The sequence below is a fragment of the Aspergillus aculeatinus genome (genome assembly GCF_003184765.1).
Source record: "Aspergillus aculeatinus CBS 121060 unplaced genomic scaffold BO66scaffold_31, whole genome shotgun sequence".
Lineage (NCBI taxonomy): Eukaryota > Fungi > Ascomycota > Eurotiomycetes > Eurotiales > Aspergillaceae > Aspergillus > Aspergillus aculeatinus.
In genome coordinates this window covers 348,339-370,855 of record NW_020291500.1, presented here as the reverse complement: position 1 = coordinate 370,855, position 22,517 = coordinate 348,339, and the positions used below count along the sequence as shown (strand labels likewise).

At 48.8% G+C, this 22,517-nt stretch overlaps 5 protein-coding genes across 5 annotated transcripts; 1 reads left to right on the top strand and 4 right to left on the bottom strand.

The window, feature by feature from the left end:
• Positions 1 to 2,049: 2,049 nt before the first annotated feature.
• Positions 2,050 to 2,636, bottom strand: BO66DRAFT_120198 (uncharacterized protein). The gene has a single exon (XM_025641899.1). The coding sequence runs from the start codon at positions 2,471 to 2,473 to the stop codon at positions 2,132 to 2,134; it is 342 nt and encodes a 113-aa protein (XP_025502844.1). The 5' UTR covers positions 2,474 to 2,636; the 3' UTR covers positions 2,050 to 2,131.
• A 4,598-nt stretch (positions 2,637 to 7,234) lies between these two features.
• On the bottom strand, positions 7,235 to 10,900 carry BO66DRAFT_439720 (putative ARF GTPase activator (Csx2); the record flags this gene model as incomplete). Its single annotated transcript, XM_025651173.1, has 5 exons — positions 7,235 to 8,630; positions 8,678 to 8,768; positions 8,868 to 10,545; positions 10,644 to 10,777; positions 10,837 to 10,900. 5 exons carry the CDS (start codon positions 10,898 to 10,900, stop codon positions 7,235 to 7,237), a joined length of 3,363 nt encoding a protein of 1,120 aa, XP_025502843.1.
• A 1,740-nt stretch (positions 10,901 to 12,640) lies between these two features.
• BO66DRAFT_412466 (C2 domain protein) lies at positions 12,641 to 14,474 on the bottom strand (the record flags this gene model as incomplete). Its single annotated transcript, XM_025649355.1, has 3 exons — positions 12,641 to 12,846; positions 12,880 to 13,607; positions 13,678 to 14,474. 3 exons carry the CDS (start codon positions 14,472 to 14,474, stop codon positions 12,641 to 12,643), a joined length of 1,731 nt encoding a protein of 576 aa, XP_025502842.1.
• Positions 14,475 to 15,599: 1,125 nt separating this feature from the next.
• Positions 15,600 to 19,104, bottom strand: BO66DRAFT_412465 (DNA repair protein RAD16; the record flags this gene model as incomplete). Its single annotated transcript, XM_025649354.1, has 11 exons — positions 15,600 to 15,831; positions 15,896 to 16,648; positions 16,697 to 16,823; positions 16,875 to 16,921; positions 16,978 to 17,198; positions 17,258 to 17,316; positions 17,369 to 17,443; positions 17,495 to 17,603; positions 17,658 to 17,987; positions 18,040 to 18,914; positions 19,056 to 19,104. 11 exons carry the CDS (start codon positions 19,102 to 19,104, stop codon positions 15,600 to 15,602), a joined length of 2,877 nt encoding a protein of 958 aa, XP_025502841.1.
• A 278-nt stretch (positions 19,105 to 19,382) lies between these two features.
• On the top strand, positions 19,383 to 22,116 carry rad7 (DNA repair protein Rad7, protein). The gene is made up of 6 exons (XM_025641898.1): positions 19,383 to 19,673; positions 19,727 to 19,765; positions 19,833 to 19,860; positions 19,931 to 20,461; positions 20,522 to 20,687; positions 20,819 to 22,116. Coding segments are annotated over exons 1-6 (1,806 nt in total). The 5' UTR covers positions 19,383 to 19,671; the 3' UTR covers positions 21,859 to 22,116.
• The last annotated feature ends 401 nt before the right edge of the window (positions 22,117 to 22,517 follow it).

Sequence of the window (22,517 nt, the reverse complement as noted above, 5' to 3'; positions counted from 1 at the left end):
ACATCTCTGCCCGGGGAAGGGGGGGGTAAATGTTGCCGTGGACACTGGACAGGCAGAGGGCACCAGCCCGTAGTTTAGTGACTACCTTGTATCATGCCAAAGCAGAAGATTCGTTGCTTCCCACGAAGATCAAAGAAAGTAGAGTATGTGGTGGCCCACAAATATGTTCAGGACCGCAGCCACCAAGGTCATCTTTGTTGAGGTCATTCCATCCCCCAAGCTCCAGCTAGAACTAGAGCTGGAACGGGTCGTAACTCAAAGGGTGGAAGAAGCGGCGGATGGTTTGAGGCTCATCAGGATTGACTGGCTGACGCGCAAATGCCGCCGGTCCTGATTGGGAAGCGGGAAAGGGGAGGGATTTCAATTGAAAACGCGATTAGATGGGGGGGGGGGCGGCCAAAGGACGGGGAAGGGGAAGCAGCCCAACACTAAAGATGGAGGGGAAGGAAAGAATCCAGAACCAAAACAATTCATATCTGGAGATCATCGGCTTAAAACCTCCAGCAAACCGAGCCCCGAGATAAAGAGTAAAGACAACAGCAGGAGTCAAGTGAACGTACTCTTGGTGGAGAATAGTGAGGGGGAAGGAAAGGTGCGAAGCCGAAAGGGTGTGTGCAGCTAACAGGGTGAAGAAACGATAAAAAAAAGTGTATCTTCCGGTATTAAGCATTGGATTGTCTGATATTGGACAGTAACAAGAAGAGAAACAACGGTACTTGCCATTGAACAGTTGGCAGGCTCGGTGTCGGTGAACGGAAGAAATAATCACGATCATCAAGAAGAGCCCTTGTGTAGACACAGTGTAGCCCAAAGACCGAAGCGGAGACTAGGTATGGAGAAGGAATGGCCCTCAAACCAACCAGGTTAGCAGAGCCCTGGGCAATCTAACGGATCTTCTGACCGTCAGAGCTCGGAAGGGCAACTCCTGCACAGGGCAGGTGGGTAATGCACAGAAGGCTATTCCGAACGGAAATGAAGCAAAGGACGGGGGCCTGTGTATATAGCGGCGAGGGTCTTTTCTCTCCCTCTGCCTTAAAGTGGCGCCCCCGGGGGCCGCGACAACGACAAGAGGGGACCGATGAGCCGGACTCTCTCGCCCTCCACTCGGTCAGTCTTCTCCTTAAGTGAGGTGAGTGAGTGAGTGAGTGAGTGAGTGAGTGAGTGAATGAACGGGATGTTTCCTTCTCGCCCTTCCCTCTTGGGATTTGGTGGCTGTGGCTGCCTCCAGTCTAAGGGGGATATCCACAGCTTAAAATCGGGTGCTTCGATTCGGATCGGGCCTTGCTTCAACGTTTTAGCAATTCATGAGCGAGGCCCAATCAGCTCTCACAGAGGATCGACAAGCTCGATCCTAATACTGAGCATGGCAGGTTTGACTGACACGAAATGTTGCTTCTTATCCCTCAGTAGACAGCGGTGTTGAAGGAGTAGAAGAAGCCAGTGTCACCGATTCCGTGACTTACGGAATTCAAACGAGAGAAAACATGAGCAGCAAGATCCAATCCCTTTTGTATTTACGGATGCGATTTACAGGCTGGGCTGTTTCTTGCCTGCCTGGCTGTCTGTCTGCGCCCTTTTCGCACTGTATCTTGCGAAGAATGATCGAAACCGAATTGTATGGCGTTGCGGCAGACGTCGATCGAACATAGATAAATATATAGCAAGGAACTAAAAAGAAGAATCGCGAAAGCGGGAGAACAGAGTGGAGGGTTCGGACACCGCCAGGCTTGAGGGTCGCAGGCCGTCCGAGAGATGGGAGACAACTCGTTCAATAATCTTCCAAGCCATCATAAAAGACCAGGATGTCAGAACCGAATCGGCCACATCCGACGTTCCGTGGGTTGCTGGAGGACAAGAATAGATAGTCTAGGATCAGCCAGGTACGTAGTGGCTGGGAGGACTTTGGCATCGATAGCATCGATGGCTTCTCCAACTGTTCGTGATTGGGTACCGCTGTTATGTCCCTGACCCAGTCAGATAATTCGATGGGATTTTTTCCCTCCCTCATGACAGCTTGAAGCAGGGCTCGCTCTATTTCCGAGGATTCCATGAGCAATCGAACCCACCCAGGGGGGTCATTTCATCGATCGAGGAGCGTCGTTCCATGAAGGTGGCAAATCAGGAGTGCGCTCTATACGCATTGGTCAGGGCTTTGAATGGGTCCCCAACCCGAGGCGTATGCGTGGCACTGAACCACAAGGGATTGACAGCTGCAGGCAGTTTTTATATCTCCATAGTGAAGGTGATCTACACAGTGACCCAATCCGGTGAGCATAAGACATGACCTCGGAGTAAGGTCAGTGGGGAGAAAATCAGGATGATGATGACGATAATGATGATAATGATGATTATGATAATATTGCGGCGTTGCCGGTTTGATGAGCGCGATGATCTTCGCGTAATTATGGGTATATGCTCGCAGATGAGTAGTGAGTCGAGTATCATTTGCCCTTATAATGTCGGCATGGAGCATGGTCACAATCGGGTTCGAGTGTGAGGTCGATCGTTTTTGCCGAAAAGGAAAGAAGGTATTTCTTTCCGCTTTGCGCTCTTGCTCTACCCGCTCCCTCCTTTCCCTCTCCCCGCCTGCCTTCTCTCGTGTCCCAAATTACCATCCTCCCCCCCCCCGCGCGCGCGTCTTCTATGGAAAGGACCGCTAACCGACAGGCTAGTTTGCCGCCGACGTTAAAAGAAAGCCGCCGTAAAGTGTGAAATGGGGCCTGGGTGACGAGGTAACAGTGTGTCGGGTTTTTAGGGCCTAGAGATTCCTTTTTTTTCATACCCGTTTAGGTTGATCTTATGAAACACATTTTCATAATCCAAGGTAGACATTCCTTCTGCTTAATCACGAACGTTCCAGCTTGGAACGGAGAGATCTGGTACAAGTTATTCAGACCTCTAAACGGGGGGCATGAAAAAAAAAGCGAGGGTGGAGATCTCGCCAGAGTTCGATAACTGCGATTCGATAGTACAGAGATGTTTGACCCAGTGAGATTTCAGACTGGAAAAAACTCCAAACGATGAGTTCCAGTTAGTAATTGAGCAAGCAATTCCGTCGTCTCCGTGCTACGAGTAGGATGGATGGATCTGGACTCCCGCCGCCGCCGCCGGATTACATGCAGCAATTGGCGAAGGAGCTCATCGGGTCAAATTCAAAGTCTAGATGTTACCGCGCCGGGGACAAGTTATCAGGTTCAAGCTAGTTGAGTGGAGAGAGCATCAGGGCTATGGAGTTTCAACGATTGCATGATTGCCGGAGAAAGGGGCGGAGACGAGACACAGAAAATTCGTGCAGCTACCCATTAGTGCCAGTACATTAAAATTGTAGTTCAGGTTGACGTTCGCTGCGGGAAGGATGGATAAGTGGGAGGAGGAAACTGCGGAATTGACTAACAGACAGCTAGCAGTCTACGAGGGGAGTATAGTAAGTTAGGTACTACACTGTACCTACTCCCTAGTCTAGGGCGGGTGGTGGTCCCAGTGCATTCCCACTAGGGCCCGATCGTTCTCCAACTGGAAACCCAGCTCAGGACACAAAATAAGTTACCTGTAGTTACTTGTAACTTATCCGTTATCCGGTAGGCTTCATGCAGCAGCAGCACTTTTACTAGGACAATAAGTAGATACTACTGTTAGATTTATATTTACAAGACGGGAGTGCCTTTCTTCGCAGGCATACACCCTCAACACACAAACGGAATTTTCAAAAGATCTTGGTGTATTACTTCAAATCCAAGTATCAGAGCGATAGATAGTCCATGTGGGAGTAGTGGCTGGCAACTGATTTCATGAGTTGAAAACCGCTGGTACTCAGTACACAGTAGTACAGTAGAGCACATGTGCAGGTCACTTGGTGACCTAAGCCGCTAACTTACCACTAAAGTACGGACCGAGAGGCACGCCAACAAAACTGGAACCTAACCTTACCGCGGTCCGTGGATTCTGAGGGACTAGCAATGGATGAGGAGGATCCACAGGCCACTTGGGCACCGGATGCAATGCCAGCCAATCAATTTTGGACCACTTCAACCTCATCCCATTCTTTTCCGGCAATACTTTCGACCAATCCCTAATCTTCACCATTAGTGTGGCTGATCCCCACTTCGTGCTGTGAGATTGTAGGTACTGTACCTAGAAGTACGTGGTCATACTCATGTAGGTAGGTAGATCATGGATACCTTTGCTACCTTACCGTTGGAGGAAATTGTCTATCTGCCTTCCAAACGAGTACCTTACAGAGTACCTAGTAAGTGCACTTCACTTCAAACTTCACTCCAATGTTGGAAAGTTACAGTAGTAGTGTTGCTATGGCATGTTCTTCCACCGCCCCTCATCCCCTCCCCCCCACACCCTTGCATCTAGTATTTCCGAGATGATTGCTTTCTCCCCTCTTGAAAAAAAAAAACTAAAAGAAAATAAAAAAAAAATAAAAAAAACCTTCGAGTTGCGTTGAATCTTCGTGTTTTCGAGAACAGTGGGCACTGGGCCAAACGATCACTGATGAATTTCTCGACTTCCCTCGCCTCGCGCACTCGCTCTCTCTTACTCACTAAGATCTTCTGTTGCTTTTTTCTGTGTGTAAATTCATTCATCTCTCTTACTCATACCGTCGAAACAAGAGTCTTGTCTCCAGGGCTCCCCCGCCTCCTACTGCGTGTGCTTTCTGCTGATGTGGAAGGCTTATCTGCCCTCAATTGAGGAATGCAAGTATACCATTCGCGAATGCGGTGTAGGCGCAGTAGTCATTCTAATCACTTGAGTATAGTGGGCCATTGTTGCAGAAGCTGCTGACACTTGTCTGCCTGAGCGATACTGCAGCGGTTATGTGCAGGAGATTCAGCCCCCTTTACTGATTCATCGGAAAGTCTACAGATAACGAAAGCCCTTGTATTTGGCCTCTATGAAAGAAGGACCCGCCCCCATCTCCACCCAGGTGACCTTCATGAGCTGCAAGTTGCGTGGGCAGCAATGGTGACGGCGTATGAATTAGAAATCCACGACGGCTTGATAGAGCAGGCAGCAAGCCACAAATAGCGAGGTCTTATAAGGCCATTCTATGTATGTGCTGCTGCACTTCATGTGGATCGTGACTGCACTGAGAGAGACCAGATGCACCGGACACATTTGAATGTCCCTCTATTCAACCATCAATGTCCTAACGAAGCACTGGATCAAGGCGAGAATTTGGACCATCCCGTTGTAGGGTAGACTGCTTGCGGTAATCAACATGGCCCGAGGTATGTACTCATGATGGCATGATCTTTTTGGCGTGCTATAAAATCCGATGAGGCCTTTGCCACTCGACAAGCCAGACACGAGTCGTTAGCGAACGCGCAACCTAAGTTATATCTGCCGATAGGAGCCTCTACTCATTTGCTCCGTAAGGGACAGACTACAGAAGCGGGTGGGAGGTAATCAGCGCCAACTGAGGCGCAACCAGCTTTCAATGCCCACTCAGTAAGTCAACAGATGCGAATCAATCATGAGTAGCACTCATAAATTAGGTTAGGTTATGAGGACAGTACAGTGTACAGTATGAGGAGGCTTGCCAATCTGCCCAGTGATCATGTAAGCGGACAGGCTTTCAAAATGAGAATCCTATCTAACACACCGCCTTCCTCGTCGCCACTTGCCTTTTCTGCCATATGACGTCATGTACTATCAACACTGCGAGACCACTGCGAGAATCTGCGAGAATCTACGAGAAAATGACACACTGGTCCCTTGCGGTCCGTACTGCACAGAGGCGAGACATTGTGGAAGGAACTATGTGATTTGAACCAACCCGAATTAAAGCTGCCTACAGGGGCTTGCATATGTCGAGGTCGGCAGCTTCACAACCGATCTTTACAAGGCGATACGCGAGTACTACACATGCAACCTTGCAGTGGTCCACCCAGTTCGAGTCTGTCTTCAGGCTGACCAGCAAACGCAGTGACACCATACTTCCAAGAACATATATGCGCATTCTGATCGGCCATTCGAGTGAGGAACGCTGGCCTGACCAGTGTGGCGCCCTTGACATGCTCATGTGCCGATTACTTCACCCTCCTTTGGCCATGAGAGTACCACTACAACACCACCACCGTCATTACCTGGTGCCCCTGGGCCCCCTGATAGGTGTCTAACTCCCGACTGGCCATCCTGCTTCAGCCATTTAGCCCGTCGTATTGCCAGGTAGTCTCCACTTCATCCACACCAGGAGGCTAGCATGTAGGGCGATGCTATTGTGGCTTATATAGAGTCGTTCGATGCATCCAATGATAATTGTTTCGTATGCATGCATCGAGACGCAGTCAACAGCGGGGAGGGACAAGAGACGGCGCTGGGTTTCGCCCCTTAACCTACATGGGTGACAAGAAAGGACTAACTCATAAATACATTAACTTGTGGCGAAGGCTGTTGCGCAGATCATGACCTCTAGCACACTGTATCCATGCTCATTTTGATGGCGGTCTCTGGCGAACCTGCACCATAATTTCAGAACACAGCCTTGGTCGGCCAATGTGTCTTGGAAGGGGTCATTGCCCGTAATCAAAGTTCTTCGTGCACTGCTGGTCTCTCTTGGACGAGAAAAAATTCGTGTTCTCTTGCCACATCATAAGTATCTCGGACCATCGCTGTCCGCCGCCGAACAGAAGAAATTGAGTTTACCAGAGTCATTTGCCATCTGGACAGTTTCGAATTTCTTAACGTGTAAAAGAATCATGTCTACGGCGGACCGATCTGCTACAGCCGATGCGACCTACCGTAATCTCATCAAGAACACTTGGCAGCACGTACCAAGACCCCAACAGTGTGATAATTGGCCAAGATTGGAACTGTGGGATTTACGATTGTCCCAGGAATTGGGATCCAGCAGTGCGAAGGCGGAAGAAGACAAAAGTATGGAAAGGGTAGCAGCGGGTGACTAATCAAGAAAGCAAAGAGAGCTGGACTGAGTTTGTATGAAGGTGATATCAACAAGAATTTGTGACAATGGCGTTAGTGGTCTTGGCAGTAACATAACAGTCATTCTCTCAGTTAGACATCGAGACTGTAGATATATGGCCCTAGGTCTCGGCATGACATCATGTCTACTGGAGCCTCGTTATGATTAGGATTAAGAGAAGGATATAGAACATAAAAGACAGAGACGAATTTTTTTTTTTTTTTTTTTTTTTTTTTTTTTTTTTTTTTTTTTTTTTTTTGGAGGAGGAGGAGGAAGACGGAAGAGGCAGAGGAGGAGAAATGATTATCGGTCTATACCAAGTGAGGCAACTTTTCCAGCAAACCTAGCACCAGCACTACCTCTTTTGTGCAACTTCTCACGCTCCCTACTGTCGAGTGAGCTCGGAGCCTGTGTGGGCGATACCACGCTGTTATCGGTGCCCGGGCCTCGCATCGTTGGTGGTGAACCTGAGATTTCAGCTGTACTCTTCCCAGTCGGAGGAGCGGAAGGAGTACTGATACAAGTGGACACTCTTGCGGTCCTCTGACTTAAATATAGTTGGGCAGCTGGCGAAAGGGGAATAGGCGGAGGCTGCAGAGGAATCTCGGCCCCGTTCTGAACGAGGATCTCTGCAATCGGGAAAGGAATCGCTTTTACAGGAGGACCTGCAGGTGACCTGGTTGACAGACTAGAGCTCGACCCCGGTGATGCAGGATCAGCTGCGGCTAGGGCGAGAAACACGGCATGAGTATTGCGAGAACGGTCGGTGATGTTCACATTGGCGCGAAGCGCGATTCCATAAAGTACGCCTTGGATGTCATTTCTTTTGATTGCAGCAAGAAGAGTCTCGTCCGCCGTAGCAAAGCGGGATAAGGGGGAGGGTAGCGCCTGGACAAATGCCCGTTCACTATACTTGGCCGTGATGAACTTCAACCTTTGCTCCCTTGTGGAAGTGGCGATTGGCTTGTGCAACTGGTCAAGTGTTGCCTCCCAAATCATGTTGCTGACACGGTTGCCGACCTGCAGGAGGATCTCAACGATGTCGTTGGAGAAAGAGTGCACATCCAGTGTCAAAGATCGTATCTTGGAGATATGTGTCCCAAGTGATCGATGAATGCCACTGCATTCGATGCACAAGACGATTCCCAGATTGATAGACACCCATTCAACCTTAGACGTAGAGCCGCAATCAGCACACCAATTGTTGCCTTGATCCGCGTCGCGGACTGTTTGGAGTAACTTGGAAGGATTCTCCTCAAAGCCATGATTATCACGAACGTAGCTTGGTCTTGCACCTACAGTGGTGCGACGAGTGACATTGTTATTAGAGCCAGTTGATTGGGAGTGTTGAACAGAATATGAGGTGGTCTTTCCGGTCAGCACAGATCCGATATCACGACTGAAAGAGGCACCATCATTGTCCGTGGCGATTGGTGGTGGTGACATGCCGCGACCCTCTACAGCACTCTGCAGAGCATTGTTGATTGCTCTTATCCAATTGGACATATCCTCCTCGGAGGTTGCCTGGTAAATGCGTTTGTACTGTGGAGTTATGACTTCGAAGCAAAATCGCCGCTCGGCGTTTCGGGCTTCTCGGACGGATGCCATTCTCAGATCGATGGGATCCATGTGAAGATCAAGCTTCTGTTTCCAGTTGCTGTATTCGGAAAGTTTTCCCTGATCTAAGACAATCCAGAATCTGTATGTGGTTAGTTTAAGACAAACTGAAGAGGTGGGTGAATTCACTTGTGCCAGGCTTGTTTGTTGATGCCTTTGGGATCAATATGAGAGCCTGGGCGAGACAACGCCCACAGAAGGCCTTCCTTCCTCTGTTGGCCTGCATTTTTATCAGTACGGTTGAGAGTGGGGCGCGAGTCAAATCTTAGACAGCGCCATCATGACGACTGGAATCGTTGAAAACTGGGCGTGAACATACCATTTGAGCCCGCCGTCGACGCAAGGATGGACAACGCGGCCGCCGGAGTACTGGACGAGTTTGCTTGCGGTAGGATTGATGAGTTGTTGCTAGCCACACTTCGCAATTGGGAACCGGTGCTATCTGCACGGCCTAGATCACTTTCCAATTTCTGAGTTCCATTGGTACTCCCTGAGAATGTAGACGGGGCGCCCGTTGAGATTAGAGAGTCGGGTTCGAGAAAGGTGTTGCTGCTCTTTTCCAGTGCTCTCCGCTTCTCTTCCCTCTCCGTTCGTTGGAACTGGAATTCCTTGTCCGCCTGCCCAACCTCATGTATCAAAGCATCCAACTGAGGAACCATATCGTCAACCTTTTTGGCGGCCGCAAGGAAACTCTTCGCCTGGGTATCAGCATACTTAGTCAGGTGAGAGAGAACCTCTTGCTCTTTGCGACCCCCGTGCAGGTCCTGCATGAACGAGGAGTAATCAAAACGCTTTAATTCGAAATTGCGCCGCTTTGCCTGATACTTCGAGTCACTCTCTGCTCGTTTTTTTTCCTTCAAAGAATCCTGTCGCTGGCCAAGATAGCGACTGACATAGGCATAATAATCCCTACTCTCCTCTTCAAACTCTTTCTTCTTGGCCTCGGCTTGTTTAATATCGTTATTGTAGAGTTTGACCAATGGCTCAATAACGAGTTTTTGAAGTTGTGTCGTATTTAGTCGCTCATAATTCAGTATCTGGCGTGCCGTCTTTTCGAAATAATGGTCAAGTGCAGGCTGGATCGCATTGGCATTGGATGTAGAAGCTTCGTTCAATGCGGAAAGAAATGCTTCTACAGCATCGTTGCAGGCCACTTGTGCTTGCTGGGCGGCCTCAGCCTTTTTGAGGACTTTCTTAATTTTTGCTCGCATATTCCCTGTCTTTTGCTCCAATGCTTTCATCGTCGCACGAAACAACGGGCCATCCTCAACCACACTCATGTCCTCTCCAGGGCGCGAATGAGGAAGATCGACCTTGACAGGAAGAGGGGGTGCATACCCAGGGGGGGGCACGAAGGCCGTGTCGCCAGCTTCTGGAGGTGTAACGGGCACAGCATGAGGATTAGATGCTGTATCTGCATCACTGGAGTGCGAGACGATGGATTGTGAGGAAGGAATACGATTCCGAAAAGGGACAGGGATTTCTAGGCTTGGTGACAAGACCTGAGGACTGGGGAGAGCACGCTGAGTGCTGTGCACCCAAAACGAGAAATGAGCAAGGGTATTCAACCGATTGGCTCTCTGGTCGTAGTCAAGGAAACTGCAGCTGTTTCTCCAACCACCCCCTTTATCCTCTATGACCTTGGGCGGTTTCCATTTCCACGACCATTCAAATTGCACCGAAGGATTGCCCGAAGTCGAATAATCCCCCACCAGCTGCACATTAGAATTGTTCTGGAGGTTCGGATTGGCGTGAAACTCGCGAGTGATAAGATTGTCCAGGTCTCTAGTGTTGGGCGCATGCGCGAAAGTGAGGCCCGTTAGAACGGTGTCGGCTACTTCAGGCAGAGAGGTAGAGACCCCATTGACAGTGGCATTGGCGGCGTTTCCCGTCTGGGTTTGTCTCAAGATAAAGGTAAAATTGAAATTCAGCTCGTCTTCGTTGGTCAAGCGCAGGAGAAATGTGGGCACGGGTGCAGATGGCGAAAGATCAGGGTCCTGTCCACCGGTGAACGAAGCAGTTAGCTACTGGTGTTTATCCCCCCCAAAAAACCCAAGCATTTACCGCCACGATATAGCCGGCGTTCTCGATTTACCTGTATGTATTCGATCGGGCTCTCATCGCCAATTTCGCGCCTAGCGGTGTATCTGGTAGCAGGAAAGGAGTTGGGAACGAGATGTAGGAGCACTCGGCGCCTAGAATTGGTTATCGTTACAGCAGCAATCGTGACTAGACGGGTCCAAATGAGCCACAAAATCTGTTGCATCCTTAATTAAAGAGGGGCGTACATTTGGCCTGGTCTTTGAAATACAGGCTCCCGGAGTCATCCAGGCGGCTTCCGACATTGCCCATAGTGAAGTGGCTGGAGGTATCGAATCACCGTCGGAGGAGGAAAGACCGGAGAAGTGACCGGTGGGACTAGGAGGGGGCATCGACAGTCTGCGGTCCCGTAGCCGGATGTTGCGCCAGACTAAGGCTAAGGCACAAAAGAATGAGATTATCCAGAGAATGGCTCGTCATTCAGATAATTGATGGGTCACTAAATTATTTGCGACCAAAGTTGCTCGCTGCGAGACGATTGTGTACCGTGTGCTGAAAGTCACGAAAATCGCGTGCGCGCGGAGGAAGGATCGCTCCGGCGATGGTAACTGAGAGGAAGGAGCAGAATCTGCTCTTCTGAGTTCAAGTATAATAAGCCAGGAGGAGGTGTTGTCCGAAGTTCGCGGGGAGGAGGCGAAGGGAGGGAGGAGGGGAAGAGGGGTGAGGGCAAAGGATAAGAGTGGTGGAAATGGAGCACGCCCAGAATGACAGACAGATCAAAACCAATTAATAGCCCTTCAGAAACTGCAGAGGATGCGACAAACGAGAACCCCGAGGAACAGATATGGAATCTGGCCTTTGAAGTTGTTTGCGATCTGAGAGTGGGTGAGAAAGAAAGAGGGACGGAGAGGGTAGGTACTAAGTAGGCCAGGGCGAAGCAGTCAGACCCGCCGGGGGCTAAGACAAAATCGGGTAAGATGCTCATTTCTCTGCCGGCTGACCTGCGACAACGAAAAGCCGCTTGTGTTTGTGCCAGTTTTGACAGTTGTTTCCTCTTCTGTTACTCCTTACGGTACGTATCATCATTTCCTCTGAGGAGGAGATTTGATCAAGCTACCTATCCATGATCCACCTCCTTCATGATGCCTGTCAACAGCTCCCTGTCAGCTTCTTTCACCCCACAATCTCGTTGTCAGAATTCAGTCATATCACAGCCGCCCCAGGGAATTCTCCTACCCCTCGTGTAAGCATATGTTGCAGTTCGCCGCAATTTCCTTTTAATCCGCAGCCTGTCGTCCTGAATGGGTTGCATTGAACGTAACCTGAATAAGACGCGGGCTCCCTTCCGTGCTCGCAAAGCAGATAGAGCGGTGGGTGTTTCACAAAGCAGCTGTCAAGTAGGATCGTATGTCTAGTCATAGTAATAGCGACCTGCGAGAGTCATTTGAGAGACAGTGTAATCGACTTGTCTCCTTCCTGCTTTCTTATTCTTTTCTTTTGGTGCTCTAGGAACGCCATCAGGACCACACAGCTATTCTGCATGCTACCAACTATTGTCCTTTGCAACAGCCGCATTCTTGGTTTATTGCATCGAGTCCACAGCATACAACATCTGAGCGACATACTGGCTGCATTCTACTCGTCGAGCGCAAGTTCCATAACCACCAGACAATCAGCTAAAGCAGAGACGACGCCCGGAGATCCCCACAGGCGGGCTGGAATCATGAATGAGGATTACAGTGGCGCAAGCAGTTGTATTATTAGCTGTTCTGGGCTTAGGACGAAACAATAAAGTCATGAACGTTAAAAATAAATCAATGAGCGGGCCTGATAACGGAGGTATAATAGATAAGCATAATCGCTGAGGAGACACGCAAGAGAGCAGAGCGAAGAGCCTATTGAGAGGCAAAATAAGAATATGAGAGCCAAGGGGAACGAAGGGTGGAAGAAAGCTTCGAGGATGTTCAGCAAGTGATCATTGCAAAAGCCCTGTACGAAATAGGTCGACGCAAGCAGGATTCCGGTGTGCCTGGACATGAAGGAGTCGGGCATTCATAAATCCACGGGACCCCCTTCGAAACCCCTCTGATCTCGTGCGGAATTGCCCGCCTTGAATCTGGAGCCGGCATAGTCATCTCCTTGCGCCCAGTTTATTAAGTGGCCTTTGACATCGCGCATCTCGTGGACCTTATGCGCCAGGTCCCCCCTTGCTCTGCGTGGCGCGTGCGCGTCGCTGCGTTCATTCAGGTCCTCTTCGTCTGAGCTGGAAAGAGAGAATGATGAGCTGTTACTTCGCTGAAGGAAAATCATTTGATTTCCCTCATGCTTTTTGAATTCTCGCTGCTCATTCTTCAATGTTTCCATTTGCGCAGCATCCCTTTTGCAATCAAGCGTGGTTATATGAAGACCTACCAAGTTGGATGAAATGAACTGCTTAAGGAGAGGAAGATACTCGGCATTGGGACGATAGGTGCCGCTATCGTTATCGATGAAAAGCTCGTAGTCAGCTGGATCGACCGATATTTCCAAGTGATTTTGCGACTCGTCCGCGGAATAATTGCAGGTTTCTGAAGGATGCGGGGTGTCAGGCTGTCGGTGATGGCGATGCTTTCGTCGTCGAAGAAAGAATTCCCCAGAATACGCGATATAGATTGATACATTGCTATGCATGGTGTGCTTGCTCAAGAGATCGATGCCGAATTCCTTTCCCGTCTCCGTGAAGCGAAATTGTCCGTCAAGTGTAATAACGTAGGTGAAGATTCTCCCACCCTGGGCATAGTGAACAAACTCCAGAAACTTCTGAGTAAGTTCAACACACGGCGATGCGAATTGACCGGTAAGAGTTGTCTTGTCGAAGTTGTAGATGCGCTCATGTTGATGATGGAGCGCTCGGTTGAGAATCCTGCCACGAAGACTGTGGGACGTGAACATTCCGGCCACAAATGGTTTGAATTCGACATATCGATGATATAGCTCGGCGGGCACGGGGCCTTTGAGTTGTATTTGAATAGCTTGAAAGCTAAAATGTGGGCAGTGAGCTTGTTGAAATCGGTGTACCTATACGCTTGGATTGGAACAGGTAGACGTACTTGTATCGACTGATTGTCTTTTGGCCATTCTGGCTCTGAACCTCGTCCTTGGTGCCTGCTAACCTGCCAATAAGGGGAGAGAAATGCTTGAACCAGTAATTCGGCCCAACAGTGTACATATGCGCTCCTTCATCACCGGGCGTCTTGCCTAGGCACTCGATGCTGATCACCAAGTGGGAAGCCACGTCGAGGCGTCGTGAAGCCAAGGCGGCAATGTTGCCGAACAAGTATACTCGTTTGCTCCCCAGTCGCTTCTTGACACGATAAGATTGTTCCTTGATAGTAGGCCAATCTTCATCGATTGAGTCTACTTCAACGTAGGCGTTTCCAAGTTTATCATCATGGTCGGTCGCATCCTCATCGTAAACATTACATTTCAACTGGAAGCCCGATGCCGGAACATTGGCCACAATCCACTCCTTCTCCCAGACCGGATCTCGGTTCTTTCGCACTGTAGGTGTTCGGAACGAGATAACGGGATCTTGCTTGTGACGTTGCGGAAGGTCGACGATTAATTGAGCATGAACATAGGGATCCGAAGAGAAGGTACCAAAATCCGCGCAAGGAAGGTTGACGCCACGATGAAAAGTAAATTTGACGGTATACCCTGGCGGAGCATAAGGATACGGGGTACTATCAAAGCCTCCAGCAGGTTGCGATTGCGAGCGTTCGTCCCCGTGCAAAGTGGCCTTCATGGCAGCCGCTCTGTCTTGCACGTGCTCTGTCTTGTCGAAGAATCTCGGACCATACTTATCTACCGGACGCCGTCGACGTGTCCGCGGTTGCGCTTGTTCCATGGGAGGCGGAGGGAAGGAGTGGAAGCTGGACAAGATGAAGTACGATGGCAAGTAATGGGGTAGGGGCCCGCGGGTCCGCCAGTTACCTGCAAGAGTGTGCGGGGATCAGCAAGCAGGCGCAGGATGATGCAGGAGACGTCTGCGGTTCCGTGTTGTCTTTTGATTGTTCTTGCTCTTCCTCTTTTTTTTCTTTTCCCTTCTCTTCTTCTTTCTTATTTCAATCCCTTGTTTTGTGTTTCGATCCCTCTTTTCAAAAGAAGGTGCGGGCAATTAAGAAAGAGATCCGAACCAGAAATAAGAAAAATACGTGGTTGGGAATTTATTCAACCACACCTCGGAGTTGCGGGAACTGACATCATGCGGCCCCTCCACGGGAAGAGGGGAGAAATGAGGGAGAGGGAGAGAGGGTGTGGGGGAGAAGAGAGAAAGAGGGTGTGTGTGAGAGAGTGAGTGATTGTTGTTGGTCTCGGCAAGGCTTCTTTCCCGTCGATCGTGTCCCCAGGAGGTTTGGACGATGACGGAAGGACGGGACCGAGTCTCCCTGTAGGGCGTAGCGGAGACCACGTTCCACCTAATCAGTTACAGATTTCACAGTACGGAGTACGTAATAGGTAAATAAACAGGTACATCGTCGCTTAACAAGTAAAAGTGCACGGCGCCTAATAATGAGCCTGCCCTATACAGTGTCCACTGTGCACAGTCCCTGATCGATGTCCACTTCGGTTTTCCAGAGTACCATGCGCCGACGAGACTTGGAATGATATGAGGTAAGAGATTAGGTTTGCATAAGAAGAGAACGAGCGGGGGAGCGATGCGATTATTCACAGCAGAGAGGTATTTCATGTCCCCATGGATGTACAGAATGCAGACTAAATACTCACATTTGCATTTGGTTATCGCAATCGAGTGACGTCATTCTAGGCTGCCGCGTTAAATTCGGTTCTGGTGTATGACCAACTATCCCACGGATAATGATCCAGGCACTTTAGAGTGTCTGGTTGTACTCTTATGTCTCAGTAGAACAAGTGGATCCTCAGGATACCTGGCAGATTTCCCGGCATCAACAATTGCCATGAGATAATGGATAACAGGTCAGGCCCGGACCACCCACGTGTCTTATGCATTTCAGGATCCTCGGAATAAAAATTGCATATCTTCTGGAGTAAGTTTTTCCAGAGCCTCCCCCTGATCCTTGTTAAGGGTACCATTGATGAGATTGGCCTTCTTCTCCTGTAGTAGCACAATGCGAGATTCTACTGAATCCTCTATGCAGAGTCGAGTGATGACGCAGGGTCGGCGCTGCCCGATGCGGTGGCAGCGATCCGCACTCTGCCATTCAGCGGCGGGGTTCCACCATCTAGGACCATGAAACATCAGTGGACAAGAAGAAAGATAAGATCCACCGCCTTTGAAAAACTTACGGGTCAATGATAAAGACTCTCGACGCCTCGGTCAAATTCAGTGCTACACCACCTGCTTTGAGTGAGACGAGAAACACCTCGACATCCACGTTGTTCATGAAGTATTCAATCGACTTTTGCCGTTGCGCTGGTGTCATTGTGCCGTCGAGCATGACTGTATTGAAACCGGCTCGGCGTAGGCGCCACTCGACAAGCTGTAGCATGGAGGTGAACTGCGAAAAGACGATTGATTTATGTGTCTGTTTCTTGCTTCGAAGCTTGTACAACTCATAAACCAGCATTTCAATCTTAGTCGACGACGTCCAGTCCTCCATTCGGATGCGATTGATGATAGAGTTCTTCTTGACGTGCTCCTCTTCCTGTTCGATATCGGGCTGCTCGAAGTCGATCGACAAGGGAATGTGACAACGAGGGCAGTCGACCACAGACTTGATCCCAGAGGATTGAACATAGTCTTTGACACATCTGCGGCAAAATTCATGATGACAGCGAGATCTGATTGCTTCCTCTGCAGGTTCATCACATATACTACAGACAAGAACGTTCTGTCCGCTCTGAGCATGTTTTTTCAAAATGAGATCAGGATGGTTCGCCACTTGTCGCATCTGCATGATAAGTCCGAAAATATTGGCGTAATTGTTCAGCATGACACCGCGGCTCACGTAGGTATCAAATTGGCGAGTAGAGTTTGTCATGATACTCCTAGAGAAATCACGTTCGATCTCTCCAAAGAATTCATTACGGATGACAACACTGGAGACAAGTCAGCGCAGCTCAATCAACTTGCAGAATGTAACAAACCGTTTGGGTGGAAGCTCCATAGAAGCTGTATGATCTCGCTTGATTCGTCGCAACATGATCCTATCTGTCAAGAGGCGCAATTTTGCCAAAGCTTCCTTTCTAGCATAGGCATTGTCTCTTTCAGTTACTGTTCTCAGTTAGACTAGTCTCAGAAGTGGACGACTTGTGAAGCTCTTACTGGGATTGAGAATCTCCTGGTTGAAAACGGACACGTGACTGAAGCCACTACAGTGGATGTTAACAGTGGAAAACAACACACAAAGCACTGAAATGAAACTTACCTATGTTTACATGTAGTACACCGTTTTTCTGCATCCTGTGACCAATGAAGTTGTTGACACTTGCATTGCTTACAGAAATAGCAGGCGAAAGGACGGACTTCCAAGAAACGAAGCAGTGAGAAGAATTCGCCAATCCTATTCTGAACCGGTGTGCCAGAGAGACACCACTTGAACTTGGCTTTTAATGCGAAACAGGCGCGGGCAACACTCGTTGTCCGTTGCTAGTGTTTTGGTTTTAGTATTCGAGCTTCCTAGTCAGGAGCGGACACACCAAGCTTACCTTGATACTGTGCGCTTCGTCCAGGATCAGTCGGTGGTATTTGATGGAATGAATGACGCCTGCGTTGTTGTAAGTATGCATATGAAACACATAGAAATGTGTATCACTTACTGTCCTCCTTCACGATCCCATCATTTCTGTTCCAACCCTTCCACTCTTTGCGATGGATTGACTCAAGGCCAGAATCTGAAAAATTGTAAGTCTCAGTTTCATGTTGTAGCTCATCTAATCACCTACAAGAAATCATAATCACATCATATGTTTCCAATTCCGTTTTTGAAAGAGTCTTGACCTTGGGGTTGGAATTATGATAGACAAGAACTTTCAATACACCACTTGTGTACTCCTGAAGAAAAGAAGTCAGCCATGTTGAAACACTGAGAGAAACCGAGAAGCAAACCTTGATCTCGGACTGCCATTGCATCAGAGCAACTGGAGGTACTACCACAAGCGATGGCATTCCGGCCGGGTAATCGGACATAATGAGGGAAACAGCCTGAATTGTTTTACCCATTCCCATCTCATCTCCTAGGAGACCTCCCTTATACTGCGATTGCTCTTGCTGCATCATCCAGTTGAGACCCTCGAGCTGGAATGACTTGAGCGTCCTTGAAATACCACTTGGTTGATTTGCCGCTACCGGCTTGATTGGAGGCAATTTTTCCAAATCATCCCACATCGTGGTGACGGATGGGTGCTGCTTCTCTAATTTCTTCCGTTCCCTGATAGCCTACAGAGTGATTTAGTGATACATTTCCAGCAACTTCATTCAAAGGACATACCCGACGTGTCATCCAAACATCCCCTGGGACTGAAGAACTGCTTCGAGCCGATATAGGACCTTGTCGTGGCGTCCTTGAAACTCCAGAATTCTGTACAGCCCTACTTCTGGTTGGCTCCTGTGGCTCGGCATCTTCATCTTCGCTGACCTCGGTCAGAGAATACGAAATCTCGCTGAGATCGGATTCACTTGAGGAGATATCCGTTTGGTCAGTTCTCATCTCGTCACCTGTAGGTTCGTCATCACGCAGAGCGTTGCTGATCTGAGCTGATCGAAGCGGCCGTTTTCTGGATGAAAGATGCTGTGCATGGAGACTCTCATTTTCTACTGAGCGTCCCATGTCAGTTACAGAGAAATCGCTGCCTGAATTAGAGTGACGTGACGATTTAGGTTGCTTTGGTGACCGCCCTTGAAATTCTTGAGCCTGTAGAGTCTCCGCCAGAGCAGCATCCGTCGTGAAGGTCGTAGAAAACATAGATGCGGCAGGTCTTTTCAACCCTCGGGATGGGTTTAGGGACATAGTGCTTGAATGTAGTTCTCGCGCACGAGCAGAGGCACTAACTCGCTTCTTCGACCCAGATGCATCAGATTCGACTGGTGTAGCTGCAGTGCTGGTCGCTGGCGTACTGTATGTTCGCGATGAGACCCCGGAAGAACCCTCGTCCAGCAGAGAAGTTTCAGACTCTGATAATGTTGCCGCTTTCCTGGAAGGTATAGCAATTTCGATAGATATCGGCTTCATCTCTTGATCTCCCATAGTCGCTGGAAAAGGGCCGCATCTGTCATTGTTCTCTGCCTGGGAAATGCTGACTGACGAGGTCAAAGACGTTCGATTCAGCCGCGCAGAAGTGCGTCTGGGAAGGACTGCCACGGGGTCTATACATCACATGTCAGCTAGTATCGGAGTTGCCATCTCTCATAATATCTCCAAGTTTTGTTCTCAATGTGTTATAACTTATTGCAGGTTGAGCACCCGTGTCATTCAGCATGGGAAAAGATAGCAAGTCTTCGCCTTACCAGTATTTGATAACCGCCCTTGCTGCCTGGTAGATGGACTTCTTCCCATTATGTTGATCACTTGGGTGCCTGGTCACTGCACACAAAGAACAGACTGATACCCGTGGGATAGATCTCGTAGTTGGTGGAACGCGGGTATTATCAGTAGTGTAATGTGTGAAGGGATGGATGACCGATAAGAAAGGTGCGGGATCAGGGTCTAGCCGGTGTGAGGTTAGCGGAAAGAGGTAAAGGACAGTCGACAGAGAAAACAGATGAGTCAGAGACAGGTAGAAATGCGACGGAAAAGAGAGAGAGAAAAAAGAGAGAGGCAGAGAGGCAAAAGTGAAAGAAAGAGACAAAAGTGAATCCGCTCCATTTACCAAAGTACGGGTTTTCGGACCTATCTCTTCAAAACTTCAATCCCTTCTCAAGTATTCCTTGATTTGCCACCCCGGAGGCGATAAGCAGCCGCCTTGGTGGACCTCGCGTTAAGTGGAACGCGAAATCGGCACGGAATCCTGTGACCAGCCAGGATCTCCCATTATAACCCTGCTGATCATTTCTGCTGCAGAAGTTGAGCTTTCCACCAAAAGTATCTCATATCCCATCCACAGTTTAATCTTATTCAACCAAAATGTATGTACCATTACCTTGAGCAAGCCGCTGTGTGTCTCACTGACATGTTGAAGGAGCGAGAGAAGACAGACAAGGAACCAAATCCGAGGCCCGTATGTTCTCAATGACACTTCCCGGAATACCTCTATATCACGACGGACTACTCATGATACATCATAGGCATTCGGCACTTACCGATTTCCTCGCTGTATGTACTGTTCAATTTTAACCTCGCCGTTCACCCAATATGAATGAGTTTTTAATGTTCCGTTTTCCAGTCCAACAATATATCCGCGGCTCAAATCCATCAAGACTACCAAAGACGTTTGAGAGATGCAGAACGCCAGGTTGATGAGGATCAGGAAAACTATGATGAAGACTCTGCACATGAGGGCACTAGTGAGTCGCCAGAGCAGCAGAAGAAGCGAAAGCGTAAAGAGATTGTTGCTCTGGCCAAAATCAAGCAAAGTAAAGAGTTCGCCCGACGCAAGGCGCGACGAACTGGCGAGCCAGATGATGACGACGATTTCATCGCCCGCGAGATGATGCACGAACGATCGCGTCCGATGCCGGGCCAGCTTGGCAATTGCGAGCTATGCGGTAAACGCTTCACAGTTACTCCATACAGCAAGACAGGACCAAACCACGGTCTTCTTTGTGCGACATGCTCAAAGGCACAAGCAGACAGCGAGAGAAAAGCAAAGGCAAAGAAGCGCGGACCAAGAACTAGTCGACGTCAAAATCAGAGCAATCTTCTCGACGGACTTGCTCAACAAGGTGCCCTGAGCTTGGCCGAGATGTGCACGAAGGTACGCTGATCGCCACACCCTTGAAGTCGCTGCGCTTTGACCTAATACCATGGCTGGTAGAAAGTTGCAGATAATATCAACGATATCGAAGAGTTTGGTGACTTGCCACCGCAACTATTGCTTCGTCTGAGTCAGATACTCTCCAAAAGGCGGGTCATGACACCTCGGACTCTCAATCTTTTCCTTCGCCCAGACCTTAACTCTATCGATATTTTCGATGCCGCTAGTACGTTTTCCTCTCCAGTTCAGTTCCCTTATCCTCCTGTGGCATTCTCACTCTTTCTATCACACAAACTTTCTGCTCTTCGCTCTTTCATGCTTTCCCCCAATTAATGGGTACTAACAGACGACACTCAGAGCTTGAAACACAGGACTTTGAGAAGATTTTCGCATTCATGCCCTCTGTGACTCATGTCAACCTTCGCTTTGCAGGTCAATTGAAAGATCAGGTCGTGGGCTACATGTTGAGCCGTGATCTCCAAATAAAGAGCTTACAGTTAGATGCTACCAACTTGGTGTCCGATCCCTCATGGCGGCAGCTGTTCCAAAAGCTAGGACCACAGCTAGAGAGCCTCAAATTGTCCAACCTTGACTGCTCTTTGGATAACGAAACCGTGGAGGCGTTGACCAGCTGCTGTACTGCACTTCGGTGTTTGAAATTGAAACACTGCTGGAAGCTTGGGGATCGTTCACTTCAAGCCATTTCTAACCTGACAAGCTTGGTGCATTTGTCTTTACACTTTTACCAGGAAGTGGGGAACGAAACTCTTCTTCAGACCATAAATCAGGTGGGGCCAAACTTGCAAACATTGTCATTAGAAGGCTTCACAACTGCGGATGACCATCTGCTTGACATGATTCACGCCAAGTGCAGGACATTGACCAAATTACGCTTCTCGAATAACGTCACCTGCAGTGACAAGGGATTTGTGCGTCTTTTTTCAGACTGGCCAAATCCTGCTCTAGAGATAGTGGATCTTTCATCAACCCGTGATATCGATAATGCTAACCCAGATGGTCCGGCAGAAGCCACAGGACTTGCATCTCATGGGTTTATTGCACTCATGAATCATTCAGGCTCTATGATTCGCAAGTTGAATATCTCGTCCTGTCGTCACATATCACATGCTGCCTTTGCTGAGGTTTTCTCGGATGGGCGCACATATTCCCGTCTGATGGAGCTCGATGTATCGTTCCATACGGTTATGGATGATTATCTCGTGGGTCAGATCTTTCGAAGTTGCCCAAATATACAAAAGTTGGTGGCTTTCGCCTGCTTTAACATCCGCCATATCAAGATACCTCCAGGTGTTGCGCTGATAGGTGGCTTGAAGGCACAAGACTCCATTGTATTGGAGGGAACTTCTCAATCACAATCGATGGTTGTCAATGTCTAACAAGATGGGGATTCTTAAATCAGCTAGGAATGAATTGATGGTTACCAGGGTCAAAAGTATCACGGGTTAATTTCATTTGTTGTTTTCATAACAGACTCTCGAAATCAGGAAATATGGTCAGGTCATTTAATCTCATACCTGGCGAGAAGCCTTCTGTGGCTTATTCAAACACGCGCGTACCTGAAGTGCCATCGCCTTCATCCCGAGGCTTCTCAGTGCATTGGAAATCTACGTATCGTTTATGAAGCCACTGGTAAAGATACTGGGAGAGATAGGGGAGGGCTGGCTTGTATGCTGACTAATTTGAATGCACTCGGGGATTCTTCCTATTGTGAAAGGATGACGAAAGGGACATGAGCCACGATAACCAAATTCAACGTCCTGTGTGTTTCATTTTCTGTCATAATCTGTTGATGGTGGGGACTCGGATGAACCTACTATGCTATCACATGATAACTAGTTTTGGCGGCCAACTAGGTAAAGTAAAAGTAGAGTGACTACCACGGAGTAATTGAATTAGGTATGCTGGTCATAAAACCTGAATAGGTGAGAGCTTATTTGTTGATGTCTACAATGGATATAGTCTGTGCATGAAGACAGGCCATACACATCGAGTCCGCGCATCCATACTGTAGTTACAACAGAGTGTATACGATACA

Excerpts from the sequence above, each read along its gene's own strand:
- BO66DRAFT_120198 (XM_025641899.1), bottom strand. The coding sequence starts at position 2,473 with ATGCTCCATGCCGACATTATAAGGGCAAATGATACTCGACTCACTACT.
- rad7 (XM_025641898.1), top strand. Across the intron at positions 19,766-19,832 it reads AGGAACCAAATCCGAGGCCC|GCATTCGGCACTTACCGATT; the intron begins GTATGTTCTCAA and ends GATACATCATAG. Across the intron at positions 20,688-20,818 it reads CGATATTTTCGATGCCGCTA|AGCTTGAAACACAGGACTTT; the intron begins GTACGTTTTCCT and ends GACGACACTCAG.